The sequence below is a fragment of the Dendrobates tinctorius genome, unplaced genomic scaffold, assembly GCF_039654945.1.
Source record: "Dendrobates tinctorius isolate UK_male_01 unplaced genomic scaffold, ASM3965494v1 ptg000064l, whole genome shotgun sequence".
Classification (NCBI taxonomy): Eukaryota; Metazoa; Chordata; class Amphibia; order Anura; family Dendrobatidae; genus Dendrobates; species Dendrobates tinctorius.
The window spans coordinates 713,946-739,381 of NW_027361732.1; the positions used below are offsets into that span (position 1 = coordinate 713,946).

The 25,436-nt window shown below is 44.3% G+C and overlaps 1 protein-coding gene across 1 annotated transcript; it reads left to right on the forward strand.

The window, feature by feature from the left end:
• The first annotated feature begins 2,866 nt into the window (after positions 1–2,866).
• LOC141094594 (uncharacterized) lies at positions 2,867–11,433 on the forward strand. Its single transcript, XM_073580465.1, has 3 exons — positions 2,867–3,641; positions 10,156–10,315; positions 10,428–11,433. The coding sequence occupies exons 1-3, from the start codon at positions 3,527–3,529 to the stop codon at positions 11,359–11,361; spliced, it is 1,209 nt and encodes a 402-aa protein (XP_073436566.1). The 5' UTR covers positions 2,867–3,526; the 3' UTR covers positions 11,362–11,433.
• The last annotated feature ends 14,003 nt before the right edge of the window (positions 11,434–25,436 follow it).

Genomic DNA, 25,436 nt, shown 5'->3' on the forward strand with positions numbered 1-25,436 from the left:
TCATTAATGCATTTGTTCTGGCTTTCAACTGCGCCTAAGCCTATGTGTCCATCTGAGTTTCATCCATTTTGAACTAATCCATTGCTAAGGCCTCTTTCACACTTCAGTTTTTTGCCATCTGTCAAAATCCGCCAAAACTTGAAGATGGCGGATCCGCTTTTTCTTGTTGCGGATCCGCCATTTCCCCCATTGGGATACATTAGTGGCGGATTTTGACGGATGGTCGTCCGTTGCGTCCGGTATTCGGCGGATCCGCAAAATTCCTTGCGGATTCTGTCTGAGGGGGACGGAGCTTGCAACGTTTTTTTTCGCCGTCAAAATGGCGGCTGGCGGCGGATCCGCCGTCATCCGCCATGCGGTAGAATGGACGCCTATGGGCGGCGGATCCGCCAGGACCCGCGATTTTGCGGAATCCGCCGGCAGGATCCGCAAAATCGCACTGCGCATGCCCAGAAAAAAAGATACTTTTCCAGACAGTCCCAAAACTATATAAGGTGGGCTAATTGGGCCCAGACATGCGGTAGCAGTCAGCCAGCAAGCCAGCCAGGAACCAAGCCACCCACCAAGCCTGCCAGACACCCACCAAGCCTGCAGACAGCCACCAAGCTGCCACACAGCTATCAAGCCTGCCAGACACCCACCAAGCTGCCACACATATCAGCTATCAAGAGGCCTGCCAGTACCAGCTCGCCTACAAGTGTGAGTATACCTATTTATGACATTTCTGTGTGTGTGTGTGTGTATGGCCTGCTAGTGTGTAGCCTGCCTGTGTGTGTGTGTGTGTGTGTGTGTGTGTGGTCTGCAAGTGTTGCATGTCTGTGTGTATATTTTTTTTTTCATACTTTTTTTTCTGTTCCTTGTGTACTGCATTTTATTTTCATACAACTGTAATATTGTATTTTTTATGTTGTGATCGCTTTGATTGTGTGGTGTATGGTATGTGGTGTAATTGGGCCCAGACAATCCGGCACCAGCAACACTGAAGACACCAAGCAAGACATCCGACTGCAGCCTGACTTATAGAAGATTGAACTAGAGCTATAAAACCTGCCTGCCCAGCTGCAAGTCTACCACCTGCAAGACCCCTGGAGCGTGTGTGTGTGTGTGTGTGTGTGTGTGTGTATGGCCTGTGTGTGTGTAATGCATTTTTTTTTTTCCATCTTTTTTTTTTCTGTTGCATGTGTACTGCATTTTATTTTCATACAACTGTAATATTGTATTTCTTATGCTGTGATTGTGTGGTGTAAGGCAGGTTTCACATTTGCACTTTATAGCGCAGCGATGACCTGCACACGGCCGCCGCTAATCACCGCCCCATCCGGTCATCACCGCCTACTAGCGCACATGGACGCTTGCGATCTGCGCACCCTATCTTTAGCATAGCGTGTGCAGATCATGCGCTGGCAGGATTTTACCGTGTGCTGCGCACTTTTGAAGGTGTGCCCTTGTGTGCCAAACGCAGCATGTTGCATTTTGGCACGCACGGCACACCTTGAAAAGTGCGCAGCACACGGTAAAATCCTGCCAGCGCACGATCTGCGCACACTATGCTAAAGATAGGGTGCGCAGATCGCAAGCGTCCATGTGCGCTAGTAGGCGGTGATGACCGGATGGGGCGGTGATTAGCGGCGGCCGTGTGCAGGTCATCGCTGCACTATAAAGTGCAAATGTGAAACCGGCCTAACTGGTATTGTATGTGGTGTAATTGGGCCCAGACATCTGGCAACAGCTACACTAAAGACACCGAGCAAGACATCAAACACCAGCCTGACTGATAGAAGACTAAACTAGAGCTACAAAACCTGTCTGCTCAGCTGCAAATCTTCCACCTGCAAGACCCCTGGAGTGTGTGTGTGTGTGTGTGTGTGTGTGTGTGTGTGTGTGTGTGCGTGCGTGCATGCGTGCGTGTGGCCTGGCTGTGTGTTATGCGTGTTTGTGTGGGTTTTTTTTAAATATTTTAATTGTTTTTCTTTTGCATGTTTATTGGATTTTATTTTCATATTTGCAGTTGTGGTGTGATTAATGTATCTGTTGTAAATCGGTGTTTTTTTATTTTTCATTTATTGTGGTATTTAAAATAAAGAGCAGAGTAGCTCCTATTTGTTGGAAAAAAAAATTATAAAAAAAAATAAAAATAAACTGTTTTGAAAAAATCTCCTTAGTATCATTTAAAAAAAAAGGTAAAATTAAGTTACCATAAAGGTACATGAAATTTTTTGGTATACAAGTGTTGTTAAAAGTGAGAGATTGCAACATACCATGAAAAAAATCTGGGTATACACAGTAATTACACACCTTAAATCACAGGTTAAACTCTCGGTGAGAGTTTTTCAGGGAATTCAAAAACATGCAAACACAGTGTGGGTATACACAGAAATTAAACACCTTCAATCACTGGTTACACTATCGGTGAGACCTTCAATCACTGGTTACACTCTTGTTGAGAGTTTTTGAGGGAATGCAAACACTGGTATACACAGCAATTACATACCTTCAATCACTGGTTACACTCTCGGTGAGACCTTCAATCACTGTGGTTACACTCTCGGTGAGAGTTTTTGAGGGAATGCAAACACTGGTATACACAGCAATTACACACCTTCAATCACTGGTTACACTTAGTTACACTTTTTCTGGGAATTCAAACACATGCAAAGATAAAGTGTGGGTTTACACAAAATATTACACACCTTCAATCACTGTGGTTACACTCGGTGAGAGATAAGGGAATTTAGACATGCAAACACTTAAAACTGCGTATACTTAGTTTCAGGGAATTACACAAATTATATACAAATGAAGATTTTTTTTTTTTTTTTAACTTTCATATCATTTTCTTTATACTTGCAGATCACTTCATGAAGCGCCACCAGAAAGGCAGCAGCAGACACGGCCAGCCAGGCCGCAGCAGGGATGGTGAACTAGACCGCAGCAGAGACGACCGGCGAGAACGCAGCAGAGATGACCGGCCAGGCCGCAGCAGAGACGGTCAGCCTGGCCGCAGCAGAGACGGCCAGCCAGGCCACAGCAGAGTACAGGCAACCATTTGTTTCCCTGTAAGTATAAAGGCCTGAAAGCTTATTATGATCCTTTGTATAGTAGCTTAACAATTGTCTTTATACTTGCAGATCACTTCAGGAAGCACCGCAGCTGCCAACGCAGCTGCCCCAAACTGTAATGTCTTCTCCTGAAAGCTCCCCCTCACATCATCAGCGAGCTGAGGTAAAAAAATTTTTTTTTTTCCACAGTCTTCAGAATCCGGTGCCCGCACTAGAGTGACTCCCAGGATATCCCAGGGTCGTCAAGGTGATGCCTCTGGTGGTCGGCAAACGTTAAGTAACCCTATTTGGATAATTGTTTAAATGAACATCATGTGTTTGAATAGAATGTAAATTTTTTTTTTTTGTTTTGTTTTTTATCTTCACAGGTTTCACAGTGTGCTCCCCGGAGACATCTGGAGGAGGGTGTCATAATTGATACAGATAAACTCATCCGTGAGGTGGATAACCGGGAGCCGCTGTGGAACATGGCAAACCGTTTACACGCCGACCAACCAACCACCCGACGGCTCTGGGATGAGGTCTGTTCTTCAGTTATTGAGAACTGGGAGGAACTCAATGCGAGGGCCAGGGATTTTGTGCGTAAGTATAAGGCCGGGGTCACACTAACCGACGCAAAATACGGTCAGTATTTTACATGTGTAATACGGATGACAGACCCCTAAACAGTGCTCCGTATGTCATCCGTAATCAAGGTGTGGTCGCGTATTTTGCGCATGTCAGCATCCGTATGGCGAGATTTTCTCGCAGGCTTGCAAAATGGACATATAATGGAGCCCTATGACAGTTTTAATAAAGAAATGAAAGAATAGATATAGGTACATAGAATGCGTGTATATATATATATATTTATTGTAGGGATTCGACTCGCTTATGTGCAGCGGGAGACAATCATGAGACAGGTTCTTCCCAAAGTTCATGTGGTTTATTCACTTCATAAACCCACAAGGCAGCATAACACTGAAATGTAACCTTCAGCTCAGGCAAAGGAACACAAATGTCCGTGGCTTCAGACTCGGACCGAGAGTCTCAGCACATGCTGGGAGCTGTAGTCCTCCCCATATACACTTTCTGTAGTGTCCCACCTGGACACATGGAAGTCTGTCCACACTCTGACAGACTCACTCTCACACTCTCTCACATGAGCTAAACACCTTAATTACATAGCCCTGTAACCACACCCATAGGTGAGGTATGGATCACATGAGCTGGTCACATGGTCAGGACTTCACCACAGGTCCTGAACATACACATATCTTCAGGCAAAACGGAGTACAGTCCGCACCCAGTGCACTAAATGACATCTTTAGTGCCCATGTACACTATAGGCAAAATACTCCGGGTTGCATCGCAGGGAGCATCCCTCCATGTGACATATCTCCCATTAACCACGCGATCACCTTTCACACCACAAATCCCCCTCCTCTGCCTAAAGCCGTGGGGCTTGGCACTTTCTATTACTTGACCAGAGATCCTTCTTGGTCGTCTCTGCCAGTCAAATCGTCTATCAAAGTCAGGCCCTGTTAGTGAACCCTTCAGTAGGCGTCCATTATCTGACTCTGTCTTGTTCTTTGATAAAGATGGGCCCATGACAGACCACCCGCATCCCCGGCGGTCAGTATGGTGTTGCGACTCCCTTGCCCCCATACCTCTTGTCTGGACTGACTCTTTGTCACCACTTCTTCTACAGGGTCTCCCGCCTAGGTCACTCAGCTCTGAGCTAAATGAGGCATCACTACTTCCTCTTCCATCAGGCCACCTATTGTCCTCTCTCTGCTGGCCATTTCTCCTAATGTCTATAAGGTCCCGAGAGCAGCCCTTCCATTTATCTCTATGTACTCTCTTATCTCCAGCTTGAGGACTTCCAGTCTTAAGTGAACCTCTTTGCCTTTCTATACCACGAGTTGAAGGAGGCGGCCATCTTCTTTCCATTTCCTCCAGCTCTCTATTGTTCTGCTTCCTCTCAAGTCTTAGCTGCTCTACTTCTTTCAGGTATGACACGCGATCCTCCAGGAGCATCCAGATATTCCCAAGGCTCTCCATGGACCCGACAACGAGGAATGGAACCATCCCATCTTCACCCTTGTCCTGGGCTTCGTCATCAGCCGGAATCCTCACTCTCATCACGCCAGACCTGTTCACCATGTCCTGCATCACTTTCCCAAACCTTCCGATGACTTTCCTCACCAGACCTCCGGGCACTTGAATGATGTCTTCTGCAATGCCCTGCTGACTTTGAACTTTCCTCGCACACTCTAGACATCGAGCAGCTTCTTTTTTCCAACAGGATCATCTGCCTTGTGTGGAGGCATTGTAGATGCATATCCCTCAGGATAGTAACCCGCTTCCTTGTGACTTCCTTAGATGACAGTATGACCAGCTGCTTCGTCTCTGGTGCCCAGATCACACTACATGCTTCTATAGCCTTCCTAAAGGCCTCATGCACACCTTCCTCAGCACAGGCTTCCTGCATGTCTTCTGGTACATCAATTACATCCTTGAAGGTCGTGGACTTCCTCTCATCCTGGACAGATGGCTCTGGATTCCCTATGGACACTTCCCTCAAGATATCTGTCACGATCGGATGACTGTCTTGTGCAGCCCTTGGCTCACCATCTTCCTGAGATTTACAGTCTTCAAGACCCTTTTCCAAGATGGGCTTTGGCAGTTCTGCCTTGCCATCAGTCGGGCACGGCCGCTGTACGTCTTCACCCATCCACTTCTCCTGCAGAAGACCTTTTACTACTCCACTGAGTTCTTGCAGAACTTCATCTCGCTCCTCTGCCAGGTAGCGACGCTCATCCTCTCTCCTGAGAATCTCCTGTTGATGCTTCTCTTGGGCCTCTCTGAGCACCTCCATATCTTCCAACAGGGTCTTGTTCATGGTTTTACACACTGACAGGTGACCTCTGAGCTCAGAGACTTCCTTCGCCAGCTCATCCACTCTATGCTCAGTCACTTGTCTCAGTTCCTTACCTGCCAAGAGCTCGGACTCTAGGTGGTGCAACCGCTCCACCTGCGCGGAGTTGGCGACTTCCAGACTCGCCACCTTCAGACACTCCCTCGCCAGCTGCTGACACATCTCTTCGCGCCCTTGCTCCAAGTCTCGTAGGTGCGCTTCTACCTGGTGCAAACTGTCATTACACTGGGTTTGTGCTTCTGTCTGACAAACACTGTCTTCAGCCCTAGTGGTTGCTACTGGCAATAACATATTACAGTCACGCCTGGTACCTGTGTCACACCCCACCATATGGGAAACGCTCATGTTGCTCTCTGTTCGGGTGTCAGGTCCACTCTTTTTAATTACCACACCACTATCAGTCCCCCTGTGGTACCTGTCAGGTGACATCATGTCCGTAAGTGGGGCCGACGCACTGTTCTCTCTGGTCATGCCTGTCAACTTTAGGCGGCGGACTTTTCACACCATTACCTCCCATACACATTATATCAACAGACACTTCTCCTTTTGTCCACCAGTCCCACAGGGCTTCTATGTCCCGCCCTAGTACCATAGTATACTGTAAGTCTGGGTCTACTGTCACTACATGGTACGTGGAACTCTCAGTCGTGTCAATGTAGAGGTATGCTTTCAAAAGTTCTTTACACCAGATTTCGGAATAAATTCTTGGACTTTTGTGCGCTGCCAGATAAAATCACTAATCCAGTTTATGAGAAAGTTTAATCCATTTTATTTCCCAATGCGTTTCGAAATGTGTACCATTTCTTCTTCAGGGGATGACATATATGATCAAACAGAGCTATAATACAACAAAACTGACATCTTTTTCTTGTAACACTGAACATTGCTGGATCGCTCCCATGAAGCCAGATGAAGCAAGTGCAGATGAAGGCCAACCAGGTCTGAACACAGACATATCAGGAATGGCCTCCACACATTGCCTGACCAGCAAACATAGATGAAGGGAGATCTATGGCGATCTTCATCTATGTTTGCTGGTCAGGCAATGTGTGGAGGCCATTCCTGATATGTCTGTGTTCAGACCTGGTTGGCCTTCATCTGCACTTGCTTCATCTGGCTTCATGGGAGCGATCCAGCAATGTTCAGTGTTACAAGAAAAAGATGTCAGTTTTGTTGTATTATAGCTCTGTTTGATCATATATGTCATCCCCTGAAGAAGAAATGGTACACATTTCGAAACTCGTTGGGAAATAAAATGGATTAAACTTTCTCATAAACTGGATTAGTGATTTTATCTGGCAGCGCACAAAAGTCCAAGAATTTATTCCGAAATCTGGTGTTTCAAGTGGTCACAGAGCTGACCTTTGGACGTGCAGCAAGCAGATTACTGATTCCACATGCCTGAATCTCTCCTAAAAAGGGTGAGTAAATTCTAATCTATTTTCTCCAGAAATAACCCAGATAAGACCCTATTGCGCTTTTTTGTTCCTTTAGTTTTGAATACATTCAAAAGTTCTTTATCGTCCCCACCAAAGCCATTCACTCTCGTCACCGTCACAGGCGACACAGAAGGTCCAGGAGTGGTTCTTAGCACAGATACCGGACTCCCAGGGTCTAACAATCCCATCACCCGTTCTCCATCCAGCCAGAAGGGGCACTGTAGTGTCAGTTCACTGACCGAGCTACTCACAGTCATCTCATCTCCCAGCCCACCATCCGTCATGTCACAAGACGTCAGGTCCGTAAGTTGGGCAGATGTCCTTCTCCTTCCGGTCAGTTCTACCTCTGACCTGTCCACGTCAGGAGCCGTCACTATCTCATTGTCCGCTGGCCCCACAGTCGAAGCATCTCCATCGTCCGACCTAACGTCATCAAACAAAACAAAGTTCCGGCCCCTCTCCCAGGCATAGACTAAGTCCCGTGGTAGCCCTCCCCCTTGGCACTCACCACCTTTGGTCCTCTCAAACACTACTCTGTCTACTGCGTAGTTCACCGTGACCCCGTGTTTACAGCGAACCCTGACGTTTTTCTCGGACAGAGAGAAAACGAGAGGAGTTCCTGTCAGAGTCACCTGATTCTCTGATTCCAGCTGACCAAAGGCTCCTTCCCGGTGCAGCATCACTGTACACATCTGTGGCCTATCATTACTACCCAGAAAGGATATTCCACATTCTGAAAAAGACCTGCACATACACTGCAGTACTCCAGACGTACCTACTGAGTCACCCAGTGCTGTCACTTCTTCAAACTTGGCCCCTTTCTGGACCACCACCACGCTTTGGGTTGCCGCCACCTCCCGGGACTCCACCCCTTTTTGGGTTACCACCCCAATTTGGGCCACCGCCCCCTTTTGGGACTCCACCCCTTTTCGGGCTACCGCCCCGATTTGGGCCACTGCCCCCTTTTGAGACTCCACCCCTTTTCGGGTTCTCCCCATGTCTGTCCTGCAGAACCTCTTAGGCCACAGTTCACACAGTACAGTTTATGCCTTTTTCTGGTACTGGCCCTTTAAGCACGACACCGCACCAATTCCTTCTGGCACTGCCCCAGCTCCTGCCGTCGCTCACAAGCAGCTGCTGGTGTCTCTGCAGTTCCTGCTGCGTCGTCTTCGTGGACCCGCCGATCCACCGGAAGCCACTTGTCACCCTCAAAGATAAATGAAACACAAAAGCGCGCCCATAGGGCCTTACCAATGCAGGTATAATGGGTATCACGACATAATACAGGGTACTCACCCTTTATAGTTGTGTAAAGCCACAACTACTGTATCCGCTTAGACATATGTGATAAAGCTGCAGCAGGATGGTGTAGACAGACAGCGTCTGCTACCAATGCTCAAAGAGGAAAAACACCAGGTCCCTGTGCTGCGAGACCTTCGTGACGCCCTCACCACAGCAAGCACTTTCAGGTTTTTGTTTTGTTTTTGCAGAGAAACGAGGAAAAGGAAAAAAAACACATGCACAGTCTCTCACTGACTCTGGTCAGTGCAACACGGATTCCTGTCCGTTACCTGCTGGTGTCAGCCACACAGGTTCTCGGGTACCTCTTCTCCTCATAGGCATCCCACAAATCTCCATACAGTCATTTCCTCTGACCTCGGTCAGTATTACTCACGATTTTCCATACCGTCTGTGCTCCTGGGAATCGCTGCCCGCATTCTCCACCAATTGTAGGGATTCGACTCGCTTAGGTGCAGCGGGAGAAATCATGAGACAGGTTCTTCCCAAAGTTCATGTGGTTTATTCACTTCATAAACCCACAAGGCAGCATAACACTGAAATGTAACCTTCAGCTCAGGCAAAGTAACACAAATGTCCGTGGCTTCAGACTCGGACCGAGAGTCTCAGCACATGCTGGGAGCTGTAGTCCTCCCCATATACACTTTCTGTAGTGTCCCACCTGGACACATGGAAGTCTGTCCATACTCTGATTGACTCATTCTCACACTCTCTCACATGAGCTAAACACCTTAATTACATAGCCCTGTAACCACACCCATAGGTGAGGTATGGATCACATGAGCTGGTCACATGGTCAGGACTTCACCACAGGTCCTGAACATACACATATCTTCAGGCAAAATGGAGTACAGTCCGCACCCAGTGCACTAAATGACATCTTTAGTGCTCAAGTACACTATAGGCAAAATACTCTGGGTTGCATCGCAGGGAGCATCCCTCCATGTGACATATCTCCCATTAACCACGCGATCACCTTTCACACCACAATATATATATATATATGTATTCTATGTGTCTATATCTATTCTTTCGTTTCCTTATTAAACCTGTCAGTGTGAGTTTACTGTATAGCGCACTGAATTGCCGGCTTTGCTAAAAGACACCGGGTGCGTATTTCTCGCAGGTCACATGTGTGGTCCGTGTGTAATCCGTATTTTTTGCGCACCCATAGACTTGCATTGGCGTACTACGGCCGTAGTACGCTGACAATCGCAGCATGCTGCGATTGGCACGGAGCGTAGAATACGGATGAGAAATATACGGCTGTTGGGAGGGACCCCATAGAGAATCATTGGTCCGTGTCTAATGCGTGCTTTTAGCGCCTCTCACTCGGCCGTATTCCTCGCCAGTGTGACCCCGGCCTTACAACTTCAGTAACTTATATTCCAGCATGTGAAGTGTTGAATACTAAACCCCTTTTTTTTTTGCTTCACAGGTGACTGGGTTATCACACGGTGGCGGTCGCTCCGGGATTGCTTCAAGAGGGACTACAACAAGGAGATGCAGACCCCGAGTGGATCGGGAGGACGCCGGGGACCCCAGTACAAGAACTACAGAGCCCTGGCGTTCCTGCGATCAACAATGGTGTGCAGAAGGTAAATATTCCCCAAACCATTTCTGTAGTAGAAATGTTTAACCATTTTTTTTCAGCAGACTTAAATTAAATATCAATATTTTTAATATACATTTTTTCTCCTTTTTTTTTAGCATTATCTGCAGCAATCGGGAGTCTGCATCAGAGTTGCGTCCCTCTGGAGTGATCCCTAGTGAGACTGCCCCCGGTGACCACATCGAGGTATCCGACCCCTCTGTACCTACCCTCTTGTCTCATCCCTCTATCCCCTCCACCAGCACTGGAGCAGCAGGGCAGACTTCATCACATGAAGCTGCTGGTGACGACTTGTTCCCTGTTCCCCACCCCTCAGACACTGCCGCAACATCTCGACCAACTTTTGGTTCTGGCCGGCAGCGTCTGAGGAGTCAGGAAAGGATGACCTTGTCTAACTGTTTGAGTCTAAACTCACCTGTCCAGCATGGTTTCCACACTTATGGACAACAGTTATCTTCTGGGTTGACCATGATCAATCAAAGTATCATGGAACTCAGAAGATACATGGAACAGATGAATTTAGAATCAAACCAGACACCGAGACATACCTTTTTTCAATCTGTTGTCCGGCAAATGGAAGGTTTAAGTACTCACCAGCAGATGCGTGTGATGCAAGCCTGTCAGAATGCTCTAGTGGAAGTACTTGCTGAAGCATCCCATCCTCCCCCTGTCCATCCTCCCCCTGTCCATCCTCCCTCTGTCCATCCTTCCCCTGTCTATCCTTCCACAGTCCATCCTTCCCCCGTCCATCCTTCCACCACCATCCATCATACAGCCGTCCCTCCTCCTACCACTCCCTCTCCTTTCTCTAGTTCCCCATTCCATTCTTCCCAGTACCTTCCTTCCCCATTGCATTATACCCTAATGCCCTCACCATACCCACCCCCACATACACCTTCAATGTACCCACAAACCTCGTCTGTCCATCCACTCCCGTCCCAACCACATGTGTTAAACCCCCCTTCCACTTCTGGTCCTCACCAACTCCCTCCCCAGTCCTCTACCCCCCCTCGATGTGGTCAACCCTGTTAACCCCTCCAATACTATCTCCACCCAACATTATCACACTTTATAATGTTTTTTCTGTTTTCCAAAAAAAGTAATACATACCAAAAAAAAAAAAATTTACAAAAAAGGTAATATATACCAAAAAAAAAGTTACAAAAAAGGTTTAAGATACCAAAAAAAAAATGAAAAAAAAAAATCACCAAAAATTTTAAAAAAAAATACAGTTATTACAAATTCAGAAATAAACTATGTTTTTTTTTTCAAAAAACCTTATTGTGTTGTTTCTTTTTTGTTTCTTTCTTTGGAAATATTCAAAGTACACCAGTGGTGTAAAAGGTAAACACAACACTTGGTAACACAACACTTGGTAACACAACACTGGGTAATATTTCACAGTACACCGGTGGTGTACAAGGTACAAAAAACCAACACTTGGTAACACAACACTGGGTAATATTTCACAGTACACCGGTGGTGTACAAGGTACAAAAAGCCAACACCTGGTAACACAACACTGGGTAATATTTCACAGTACACCGGTGGTGTACAAGGTACAAAAAAACAACACTTGGTAGCACAACATTTGGTACCCAACACTTGTTAACATTTCAAAGTGTAAAACAACGCTTGGTACACAACACTTGGTAAAATTTCAAAGTGTAAAATTTTACGCTTGGTACCCAACACTTGGTAACATTTGTAAGTGTAAAGCAACGCTTGGTACACAACACTTGGTAAAACTTTACACTTGGTACCCAACAATTGGTAACATTGCAAAGTGTAAAACTTAAAAAAAAAACACTTGGTAAACCAAATCACATGGTAACACAATGCCTGGGAAATAAACAATAAAAGCCTGCAGAATCTGAAACGTTTTAAAAGGTAGATAACTTACCGAAGGGTCACCATCAAACGCTCCGCCGGTGATATAGAAAACCGCATTTGTGTGTCCCTTCTCCGGATTTGTTCTTCAACACAATCCACCAATATCGCAAAGAATTCCAGCCTCATGTGCACGTAGTTGAAGAACTTGTCCGGATTATCCCTCAATTCCAGGTACAGTGTGGAAAAAACGCCACGGGTGAACCTCTGCGCATTAATGGGATGAATCCACTGGCGCCGTCTCCTCATACGTAGGATTCGCAATCTTCTTTTCTCCCTCTCGAGAGCAATAATTGCCAACCGATTCAAGTGAAGATCCAATTCCACACAGAAGCTGTCAATACTCGCACTAACTCCTTCCATCGCTGCCACTAGCTCTAAAACCTTTCAAAGAAATTGTATCACAACACCCTAGATATATTTCTCCCTAGTTTCCAGTATCCAATCACATTTGGGAGCATTCTCCAAGAGCGAATCATATTTGGGAGCATCGCATTTTGGAGGTGTGGAAAAACGGATCCTCAAGAAAACGGATCCAACGGATGTGAAAACGGATGCCAACGGATGGTACTGATCCGTTTTTTTGAGGATCCGCACTTAAATCGGTATAACGGATCCTTTAAAAAACGAATCCGTTCCATCAGCTGGCATCCGTTTTTATACATTTTTAGCGGATCCGCCATTTTCAAATTTTGGCGGATTTTGACTGATGGCAAAAAACTGAAGTGTGAAAGAGGCCTAAGAGTCAATAGATAAAAAAAACTTTAGACAGTCTATCTGCTTCCAAAAAAAATATATGAGATAAAACCCCAGAATCTTCTAGGATGATTTTTTTGCCTGTTTCCCCTGGATGGTAACACCCACATATGTGAATGAAGCCTTACTTGGACACATTAAAATGTCACAACTTGTGATATGTCAGTAATAGTTTGTTGGATAATAGATGTCACAACTGCAAAACCTTTTTGTAGTAATTATACCACATATAGTATCTATGTGCATCTATAGTGGCTGCAGCGGTTGTAAATTCACCCAGGCCCTGGAGCCTAGTGGGTCTCTTTGTGCCATATGAAACAACCAGTACTATTAAAGGCCATTTTGGGGGCCTGTTGAAGATTTGGCAGACTCAAAAGGCTTCAAGGTATTGTCCACATTTGTGTGCTGATGTGATAAAAAGTGTTTTCTTATACTGGTATTGACATCTGTATCTTTTTTTTTCTAAGGTATTATTTCCCATAAACAAAATACAAATCTGACCAACTAAATGTGAATGAATGGGATCTATCACAATGTGTTACACAGTGGCTCCAAAATCATCATGTAAGGCTCATCTTGTGAAGTGAACCTAGGTGGGTACATGAAGCCCATGCATCGGCGCAGCTGGAATGATGGCACCTGGAGGGAGAGGACATGGCACACACAGGAGTTTTGGAAGAAGCAGGATGGATGAAGTGAGGAATGCAGGAATGGAAGCAGGTTAAGCACAATATGCACAGGAGGTGGAGTACACAAACTAGAGTCTTGAATAGACATCTGAAGACGCAGGTGTGGAGACTTGGGGATCAGTGGGTGCTTCGTCCGTTGGCCTGGCTGTCTTTAGAAAGACTGCATGGACCAGGGCTCATACCACTGAAAGCCCACTCTCTCTCCCCGTGGGCAGAACAGTACTCAGACAACACAGTGTGAGGGTAAAACAGTGTGGCAATAAATTATTGAACCCCCAACACACAATAACAAACAGAACAGTCCTAGCAAATACCCAAGATGGTGCAAATTACAGAGAGGAGATAACGACAAGCTTAGGAAGCTAACCAAGAGCAGTGAAGTATGTGGCCAGGTGAATCGATTGTCCCAACCTGGATTCTTTAAGACATCTCTGGGGTTTCATTGATGTCAATGAAGCAGTCCTGTGTTCTTCCAGCTGGGGCTGAAGACCCCAAAGCTAAGATCTTGAAGAGTCGCTTTGACCAGAAGAAAAAGTCTCTTTATATAGTTAACAACTGGCCTTCAACATCCAGAGGTCAGAGAGAGATGTGAATGAGGTCAACCTGCATTGTTTGATTATGTAATCTATTTGAATAGTTTTTCCTCCTCTGTTTGGGAATGCCAACAAACTGGCTAGCATGGACATAGTACGTAATCAACATATCAGTAAACATCATTGTTCAGTGGCCATGCATTACTGTTTTGCAAAGATAGCAGAAAATAAACTGTAGGAGATAATAGTAGAGGAAAATATTTGTCCTACAAGAAGAGTCAATACTTCAGACAACAATTTATGATTCTGGGCCTACACAATTTATGTCTGGCATAATTAAGAAGAAATGCTGTGTCATCACAACAGGTCTGTGTCCTAATCTCCTTAAAAAGCCTAGGGAGATGATGTCCCACTCTGGGCAACCTACAAAGCCCGACATGAAGTACAAACAGAGGGCAGCGGACTGTGGTGAAGAGAGCAAAGCCTGGTCCCGGAACTGGTGTGTAACACATCATAAGTGCTGTACTATTATAATAATGGAAGCCATGGCTGCAGTGTGAACAGAAACCTAGTTTGTGTTATAATGCATTAAATATTATTATACTTGTTTTATTGGTCAAATAGCGCATGTTGGTAATGTTTTTGTCCCTTTTACTGTGTCCCTACCTTGTAAATGAAGAAGAACCAAAACTAAAGCAACCAGGCCAGGAAACCATTTTCTTGTAATAATTTTTTTGTAAGTAACCCGCTGAATGAACTAAGAATTTCTCTAAATGGGACAAGCCAACTTATGACGGGCTTTTTACTCCATTGTTTATTGCTTAGATGTCTTCTTTGTGAACCTTACCGCTATTTATTTCCTTTACACCTAATCGCAACCATCTTAGTGGAGCATTTTCTCCAGTATTTTTTTTATTCTGTAAAACAATCAATTATTTACTTGGATGATCCCCTCTGTGTATACTGGGAAGGCTACATGTTTGCCAATAACAAGTGTGGAATCTGCGTTAGCTCCCTATTGTCTGTCGGGATGGAAAGATTTTATGGTTCTGATGGGCGTCATGAGGTGGAATAGAAGTCCCAGTGTGTGTTTCTGCTGTGCTACTGCTGGCAAAGATGCAGACACTGGATTCTATCACAGGCCCCCGTACAAAGGGAATGAAAAGTGTCTATGCAATGGGGACTCTGAGAGACAGCAGTATGAAGCAAGGCCCTCTGTTCCCAGTGAATAAGGATTTCCTTAACCCACACAGTGAAAAACGGCCTGTATTCAGCTCTGGAAAAAACAGGCTGGGATTCCATTTCTGCTGTTACGTCAATTTCTCTTTGACCATTGTACAGTTTAAGAAATTAATGATCAATATGGAACAGAAAGCTCATTGTTTTCCAACTGCTGTGATGCTGTCTGTTGGTTTCTATGCTTTCAAAGACACTGTTGTTCACACTGTTTCTACTATATTAATTGACTTTTTTTCTATAGACTTTTTTATACTTTTAAAAATATATCCATCCTCTTTTACGAGCTCCGTTTTCATCTTTGTGACACCATATCGTCAATTAGAACACATGATTTTATGCACTCTACTATACAAAGGTTTGAACTTGCTCCCTAAGGATTTCTTGTTGGTGTACACAACAGCAGAAGGAATGCCATCTCTCAGCATTATTTTAATCTACTATTCTCGTGAACTAACTTATCTACAGTATTAAAAACCTATACTGAATACCTATATACCAGTTATGATTAAGCTTGTATTTTGAAAACCCCCACATTTTATATTTTATGTATGTATTTTCTTTATATTATATTTATTGCATTACTGCTATTTGTCAATTTTTTTAAAAAATCTGTCCGACTTTGGGTTTAGCCTTATTTTTACAGAAATTTCACTGACCAGTTTCTGGTGTATGTTGCTGCATTGTGTTGTAGAAACTGCACTGTAATAGGAAAAAAGGAAACCCGTTGTCATATTTTTAATAGATCGTATTTTATACATGACTGTAAAATGCAATTTAAGAAACGTACTCTTTACACTTAAGATATAAGATATAGTCCTGTTATTTTTTTGTTTGAACAAATTGAACTATCTAAAAGATAGGTAAATATCACACTGTAATATTTTATTGTCATTTTTAAATTTCACTTTTTGATGCCACACATTCGTTTAACAGTATTTTATCTGCACACTATATAATGTACAGAATTTATTATGATCTGCAAGGCTAATTTAGAATTTAATAACTTTTACCGAACTTACAGTCTACAAAGTACAGACAAGACTTACAAGGTGTAGATATTCACACATGTGCCATTAACCTCTTCATGACGTCCGCCGTACATGTCACAGGGTGAGCAAGCCCTATACCCGGCTGATCATGGTTGTATGTTACATCCAGGACCTGCCTCTAAGGTTATGTTCACACGTTGCGTTTTTGCTGCTTTTTTTATGCCAAGTTTAAGTTGCTTACAAAATGCAGGTTTTGCTTCTTTTTTTTTCTGCTTAGTTTTTTTATGCGTTTTTTTTCCTTCATTTTTGTCAGGGTACTCTTGTGCTTGCTGATAAAAGTTTAGTGCCTAAAAAAAATCTGATTCAACCTTATCAGTTTTTGGCACCAAAAACACAGCAAAATCTGATACCTGCGTTTTTTTGCAGTATTTTTGCATCGTTTTTGCCTACCCATTGCTTTCCATGGGTGGAAAATGCTGAAAAAACATTAAAAGATGTGAATGCTGCATTTTGCAAAAACCAAGCTCATTGACAAATCAGTCAGGAAAAAAAACCACAAGGAGTGTGCATGAGATTTTTGAAATATCATAGGCTTTGCTGGTACCGTGAAATGCAGCCGAAAATTTGCATTAAAACAGCAAAAATGCAAAGTGTGTGTGACGAGGTCAGGCACCCAGGGCGAGCTGACCTTGTGAGGAACCACAGGGAGTGTCAGGGGCAAGACCAAGGGGGTGAGCCACCACGACTGCTGGCACCAGACGGCCGGCTCAAGTAGACACCAGGTACGAATGTCTGACGACCAGGGATGAGCAGGAAACAAGACAAGACAATACGTGAATTCAAGGTTTCTTCATTAAGGCAAATTCAGGATAACATAAGTGCAAAACTAGATAACAGGCAAACACAGTAAGGTGCGTGCGTGGCACGCCAAGGTCCATGGAATAGTACGTGCTAGAAGGCAAGCCCGGTTACCTGCAAGGACACGATGGCATCGGACTCCCGACAGCTGGCAGGGAACGGGGCATCAGGCTGTAGTCTTCATGCTTACGATCTCTGGCAGGGATGGCAGGTTCCAGGAATGCAGCAGGCACACCAGGGTACAGGCAAGGAGGCACGACAGATCTCCAGGCATGGTGCGTGTTAGGGAACACGACGAGGTCCAAGGCAAGATTCCAAGCAGGGTGCGTGCTAGGGACACACCAGGGTCCAGGGCAAGGTGCAAGGCAAGGTGCGTGTGCAGGGGACATGCCAGGTTCAACGTGCAAAGGACGGTGCGTATGAAGGGGACACGCCAGGGTTCAAAGTTCAACATACAAGATGGGGCACGCCAGGGTCAGGGTACAAAGCAGAGTCCTGCATGTGCCGAGGGGCACGCCAGGGTCAAGGTTCAAGGCAGAGTCCTGCGCATGCAGAGGGCACGCCAGGGTCAAGGTTCAAGGCGGAGTCCTGCGCGTGCAGAGGGGCACACCAGGGTCAAGGTTCAAGGCAGAGTCCTGCACATGCATTGGGCACACCAGGGTCAGAGGCAGAGTCCTGCACGTGCAGAGGGGCACGCCAGGGTCAGGGTACAGACTAGGACCTGTACGTGCTAGAGGGCACCACAGGGTACATGGCTAGACCTGCGCCTACTTTTACAGAAGCACGGGGAGGTATGCCACGGGGCAGGCGAGGGCCTGCACGTGCTAAGAGAATCACGGAGAGCACAGTGCAGAGACAGCATACGTGCAAGGAAGCACAGAGAGCATGGCTGGGCACTGGCTAGCTGGACGGGCTGCAGCACAGGCAGGCGGGTAAGACTCCCGCGAACCCGGCTGGGGCATAGCAGGAGACACAGCTGTCACTGACCGACGAGCACGGCTGAGGCACAAGCAGGCGGGCATGGCTAGGGCGGGCACGGCTAAGGCACAAGCAGGAGGCTAGGAAGGCCAGGCACAGTCAAAGGGCACACGAGGAATCAAGGAAAGGCAAAGCAAGAAACAGGGCAAAGCTAGACAAGGTACAGAACAAGGAGCACAACGCAGACAGAAACACAGAGTCAGGTCAGAGCGAGAACAGTGCTAGCAGTGGAGCGTAGGCCGAAGCCCAGAGCCGGGTCAAGGGAGAACCTTGAGACTAGCATGGAAGTGTGCAAGAGAGCACCATAGGAAAGAGAGGAGGAATGGTGCGTGTACCAGGAGACACTACAGAGCACCATAGGTCAGAGCACAGGACTAGCAGCGGAGTGTAGGCCGAAGCCCAGAGCCGAGTCAAGGAAGAACCTTGAGACTAGCCTTGAAATGTGCTAGAGAGCACAAAAGGAAAGAGAGGAGGAATGGTGCATGTGCCAGGAGGCACTACAGAGCACCATAGGTCAGAGCAAGGCAGAACAAGCAAAGACACAGAACATAGGAAGGACCACAAGGCAAAGCATAGCAAAGGCAAGACATGGAGCAAAAGCAAGACATGGCAAAGCAGGCAAGGCAGAGAACACCAGAAGGACTACAAGTCCAAGCATGACACGGACAAAACATGGCACAATGGACAAACACAAGACAAGGCACAAGACAAGAGGCAGAGTACAAGCACAGAGCATGTGCAGAGACGCACTACAGAGCAGAGTGCAGGGGCACAGAATACAGGGAGCGACCGAGCAGACCAAGCAGCCATGCAGGGAAGCAACACGATACTCAGGCCCTGACCATAGGAAGGGGCAGTCTGATATAGCACCATATAGCACCTGCACTTCCGGGTGAGGATCAGGGAAGGACTTCCGGTTCAGATCCTCCAGGATCATAGAAAGCATTGCTAGATCAGACTGGGCTGAACCATAGAGAAGGTCACATGATCAGGGGCTCCAGGAATACAAAGGATTGCAGAATCAGAGCAGTGCTGGAACATAGGAAAGGTCACATGATCAGGGGCTCCAGGAACACAGAGGATTGCAGAATCAGAGCAGAGACGAATGGTTACCTAGCAACGGCGTGCACACCGCTCCAGGCATCTTGCAGTACGAGACATAACGGGCATGAGAATTCAGTGCTCGTGCACACGGTTCCAGGACTCATGCGGCATACCACACATGACGAGCATGATAGTTCAGTGCACGTGCACACTGCTCCAGGGGTCATGCGGCATAACAGACATGGCGGGCATGACAAGCATAACGGACATGACAGGCATAACGGACATGGCGGGCATAACAGTGTGAATATAGGTTAACATGGGCACAGTAAAACTCAGCGGCATTTAACACTAGGTGGAATAAGGGCACGTAATTCCATGGGCCCATCAGTGCTCCCGTGATATGATAGCAGATAGCTGGTGGGTTACTATGACAGCCGGGGGTGTGCTGAAGCCCCCCGTTCTTGTCATTATGGAGCTCTTTCAAAGGAGACTGTCATGGTTAGGACATGGTTAATGTCCTGGTTTCTCAAGGTTAATTTTGCCAGCCTCTCTTTGGATCTGGGAGGGGTATTTATACTCACTCCAGACTAGGATTCCTTGTCAGCTATACTGTTATTCTGGCTGTGTGTCTGACCCCCCTGGTGTGCTGGTAAACTGCATTGCTTGTTTGATTCCCGTGTATGACCTGGTCTGTCCCCACACTCTGTTCTCTGTCTCACGTTTTGGTACTATTGTCTTCTCTGGTTCTGACCTCCTGGCTTGGCTATTGTTACTCTGTTACCGTTTGCCCCTTTTGCACCATCTATTGCCCGTTCTGGTTTTCTGATCTATTGCTACGTCCTGACTATCTGCTCTGGTTAACCCTTTGGTACTGTCCTGCTATCTCGTGCTTTGACCCCGGCTTGATCTAGTTTTTGTCCCTGTCTATGCCCCTTGGTAACTTGTTCCGTAGTTACCTTTCTAGGAGTTTCCCTGCAGCTCCTAGCTCTTTGGAGCTTAGGCCACGCCCCTAGCAGTCATGTGCTTCAGGTCCTGATAGTCTGAAGCACACATCGTCACCGCTGCTGCCCTGCTACACAGGTATCTTTGAGCACTGTTTTTGAACTCAGGACACGCTCACTGACTCAGTGAGCAAGTGCAGTGTGGTGTTCCTGACAGAGACTATGATTTTTATTGTATGCAGCAATGCTGTGGCATCGTTTTATATAGCACAGGCAGTCAAACGATCGCAGCTTCAAGTCCTCTAAGGGGACTAACACAAACAGTGAAAAGTATAAAAAAAAAGTTTTAAAAATATGAAAAAAATTTAAAAAATAAAAGTACAAATCACACTCCTTTTGCCCCAATAAAAATATCTTTAAAAAATACATAAGTGGTATCACGGCATTCTGAAATGTATAATCTATTAAAATATAAAAATAATTAACCCAATCGGTTAACACTGTAAACGAAAAAAAAAAAAATCAAGAATGCCAAAATTATATATTTATGGTTGCTGCAATTCCACAAAAAATGCGGTAACATGCAGTTAAAACACCACATCTATCCCAAAATGATATCAATAAAAATGTAATCTTGTCCTGTAAAAATTAAAGCATCATGCAGCTCCATCGTCCCAAAAATAAAATTTTTTTTGCAAACTTCTGATTTTTTTTCCACCACTAAAATACTAAAAAAAAACTGAACATGTTTGGTATCGCCGTAACTGTACTGATGAACAGAATCATATTGCAAGGTCGTTTTTACCACAAAATGTAAATTGAAAAAACAATGTCAGAATTGCCTTTTTTTCCACAATTTCTACCCACTTGGGATTTGTTTTCTACTTTCCAGTACACTGTGAAGGAAAATGTATGATGTTATTCAAAAGTACAACGTCCTGCAAAAAATAAGCTCTCATACAGGTGCTTCTCACTAAATTATAATTTCATCAAAAAATTAATTTATTTCAGTCCTTCAATACAAAAAGTGAAACTCATATATTATATAGAGTCATTACAGAGTGATCTATTTCAAGTGTTTATTTCTGTTAATGTTGATTATGGCTTACAGCCAATGAAAACCCAAAAGTCATTATCTCAGTAAATTAGAATACTTTATAACACCAGCTTGAAAAATGATTTTAAAATCCGAAATGTTGGCTATTGAAATGTATGTTCAGTAAATGCACTCAATACTTGGTCAAGGCTCCTTTTGCATCAATTACTGCATCAAAGCTGCGTGGCATGGAGGTGATCAGCTGCTTTGCTTTGATAGCAGCCTTCAGTTCATCTGCATTGTTGCGTCTGGTGTCTCTCATCTTCCTCTTGACAATGCCCCATAGATTCTCTATGGGGATAGGGTCAGGTGAGTTTTCTGGCCAATCAACCACCGTGATACTGTTGTTTTTAAACCAGGTATTGGTACTTTTGGCAGTGTGGAAGGTGCCAAGTCGTGCTGGAAAATGAAATTTCCATCTCCAAAAAGCTTGTCAGCAGAGGAAAGCATGAAGTGCTCTAAAATTTCCTGGTAGATGGCTGTGCTGACTTTGGTCTTGATAAAACACAGTGGACTTAAACCAGCAGATGACATGGCTCCGTAAACCATCACTGATTGTGGAAACTTCACACTAGACCTCAAGCAGCTTGGATTGTGGCCTCTCCACTCTTCCTCCAGACTCTGGGACCTTGATTTCCAAATGAAATGCAAAATTTACTTTCATCTGAAAACAACACCATGGGCCACTGAGCAACAGTCCAGTTCTTTTTCTCCTTGGCTTAGGTACGACGCTCTATTGGTCATGAGTGGCTTGACACAAGGAATGCGACACTTGTAGCCCATGTCCTGGATACATCTGTGTGTGGTGGCTCTTGAAGCAATGACTCCAGCAGCAGTCCACTCCTTGTGAATCTCCACAACATTTTTGAATGACCTTTTTCTTAACAATCCTTTCAAGGATGCGGTTGTCCCGGTTGCTTGTGCACATTTTCTACCACACTTTTTCCTTCCACTCAACTTTCCATTAATATGCTTGGATACAGCACTCTGTGAACAGCCAGCTTCTTTAGCAATGACCTTTTATAGCTTACCCTCCTTGTGGAGTTAGTCAATGACTGCCTTCTGGACATCTGTCAAGTCAGCAGTCTTCCCCATGATTGTGGAGCCTACTGAAACAGACTAAGGGACCTTTTTAAAAGCTTAGGAAGCCTTTGCAGGTGCTTTTTGCTAATTATACTAATTTACTGAGATAATGGGTTTTCATTGGCTGTAAGCCATAATCATCAACATTAACATAAATAAACACTTGAAATAGATCACTTTGTTTGTAATGACTCTTTATAATATACGCGTTTCACTTTTTGTTTGAAGAACTGAAATAAATTAACTTTTTGATGATATTCTAATTTTGTGGGAAGCACCTGTAAAATTAAAAGAGTTATGACTCTGGGAAAAAGGGGAGAAAAAAACAAAAACGGAAATTGGACCTATTGTGAAAGGGTTAAAATAAAATTATTGTATTTTTATTACCTAATCCATAATGCTCCACTAGTATTTGCAGTATGTCAGCATGAAGTGTATTTTTAATTAAAGTCTAGACATTATCTTCATTTATTCTTAATTTTGCATATTAACTGTTAATTTATTCATCTTTATCCTTCACGGAAGCAGAATTTAAATGTTTCACTTACATGCTCTCTCCTGATTTTTCACGGATAGAACATGTGTCCATTATAGTTTATGGGCATATTCACAAGTCCACTTTTCTTATGCAGACTAATTGCTCACAAACAAAATAGGAGATTTCCTTTCAGATCAGACTCACCCATTAAAAAAATGGGTGCGTGAAAAAAGTGCGCTGTATTGCCCAAGTGCTGTCTATTTTCTACCTTTTAAAGAAGCACAATTGTAAAGTTTTTTGTCCCATAAATCTGTGTACATATGAATTTACTGTCGTGTCTTAATATACTCTCCTACTGTTATCTTCTCCTGTATCCAGTGCAGTTCCTATCCTTTTGTGAGTCATGTGATGGCAATTGTAAGTCTCTTTTGCAATGAAGCTGACGCTCCATAGACTTACATTGTAAAAGCCACTACATTGCGTTTTGTGTAACCTGGAGAGTCTGAAGATCGGTGATGTCACTCAGAAGAGGAGCAGACAGGACTGGAGCTGGATACCAGAGAAGACGGTGATAGGTGAGTATACTCGTATTATCACTGACACTACAGTACATCCACACAATAGTGTGACTATTGTCCTATGGGGCCCGATACAAAATTATGACCAAGGCCTCCACTAGCATATGATCAGATTCACAGGTGCTTGTAATAATGTCCTCCATCCTAGCCCCGATAATAACTTCCTCCAGCGTGGCCCATATCTTGTAATAATGTTGTAATGTTGTAATGTTCCCCATCCTGTCGCTTTTCTCCAACACGTCATTCTCTTCATGCTTCATAGCTAGCACAAGGGGCAGGGCGGCTCCTGACATTAACATCATGTGCCGCCCGGGACCGCCACACCGACATAAGCCTCTGATTGGTTGGTTGTCTTTATAGCTGTAGCGATGCAGGGTACCAGTGGTTCTCAGTTCCATAATACATTTCAGCTGAATGTGTGTCTGTGGAAAGCTGAAAACAGCGCTCGTGTCCGTGGGCCCTGGCATACATATTTTGCACACATACAGTACACAGGTTTGGGTGGAAAAAAAAGTTCATGGGAGTGCTTTTTTAATGGGTAGAAAAACCATGTGTTTTTTTTTTCAATTTTACATATGTTAAAAACAGATAACACACTGATGATAAAATCAGACACAGTGATTTAAAATAGTTTAAATGAAAATCTGCACACTAATAAAAAAAATATTTTTTTCTCATGCAAAAAAAACAGCATACATAATACATAATATAATACGTAATATATTAATATATATTATCAGAAATTCTCACTTACTATGAGCGCCGACCACAGGGCGGCGCTCATAGCAATCTGGCATTGACAACCATAGAGGTCTGCTTGAGATTTCTGGTTGTCATGCCAACCCATCGGTGAGCCACGATTACGTGATGGGGTCACCGATGGGCAGGATTTCCTGCGCGCTTGCTGGAAGCGCGCATTAAATACCTCTTTCAGAGATTGGCTAGTTAACAGCAGTGGGTGGATCGCGATTCCACCCGTGGCTGTTAGAGGCACTTGTCAGCTTTTCAAAACAGCTGACATATGTTGGGAAAGTAAAATCAAGCCACTATGTATGGACAATTCAATTATATAGAAACAATGGGACACAATATGTATATAAAAAATATATAATCTTTAATAAATCAGATTAAGGCAATCATAAAATTCTGCAAAAACAAGTGCCAAGGACATACCAAACATTAATATAAAATCATAGCATACATATATACGATAATTTATGAGATCTGTCAAATATAGTTCATTAATAATCTATCTCAACATCACACACATATAAATATAAAAAGTGTGCATGGGCTATAGACGGTAGTGTATATAAACATAAAAAAAATTTTTTTAATCCAATATAATATATAACAAAAAGTGATTGTACCCACAATTGGGTTGTAAAGATTGTATAAATCTACATCAATAATGTGCCATAGTGATAAGGACACATAACAAAGTGTATAACCATTTAAGTGATACTCAATGATGTGTGAGCCGATGAAAATATAAGTTACATACCCGTGATATAATGACAGCCTCAAGGTAATGCCCGGCACTCCCCGACGCGCGTTTCGGAACTGGCGCCAGTTCCGAAACGCGCGTCGGGGAGTGCCGGGCATTACCTTGAGGCTGTCATTATATCACGGGTATGTAACTTATATTTTCATCGGCTCACACATCATTGAGTACCACTTAAATGGTTATACACTTTGTTATGTGTCCTTATCACTATGGCACATTATTGATGTAGATTTATACAATCTTTACAACCCAATTGTGGGTACAATCACTTTTTGTTATATATTATATTGGATTAAAAAATTTTTTTTTATGTTTATATACACTACCGTCTATAGTCCATGCACACTTTTTATGTTTATATGTGTGTGATGTTGAGATAGATTATTAATGAACTATATTTGACAGATCTCATAAATTATCGTATATATGTATGCTATGATTTTAT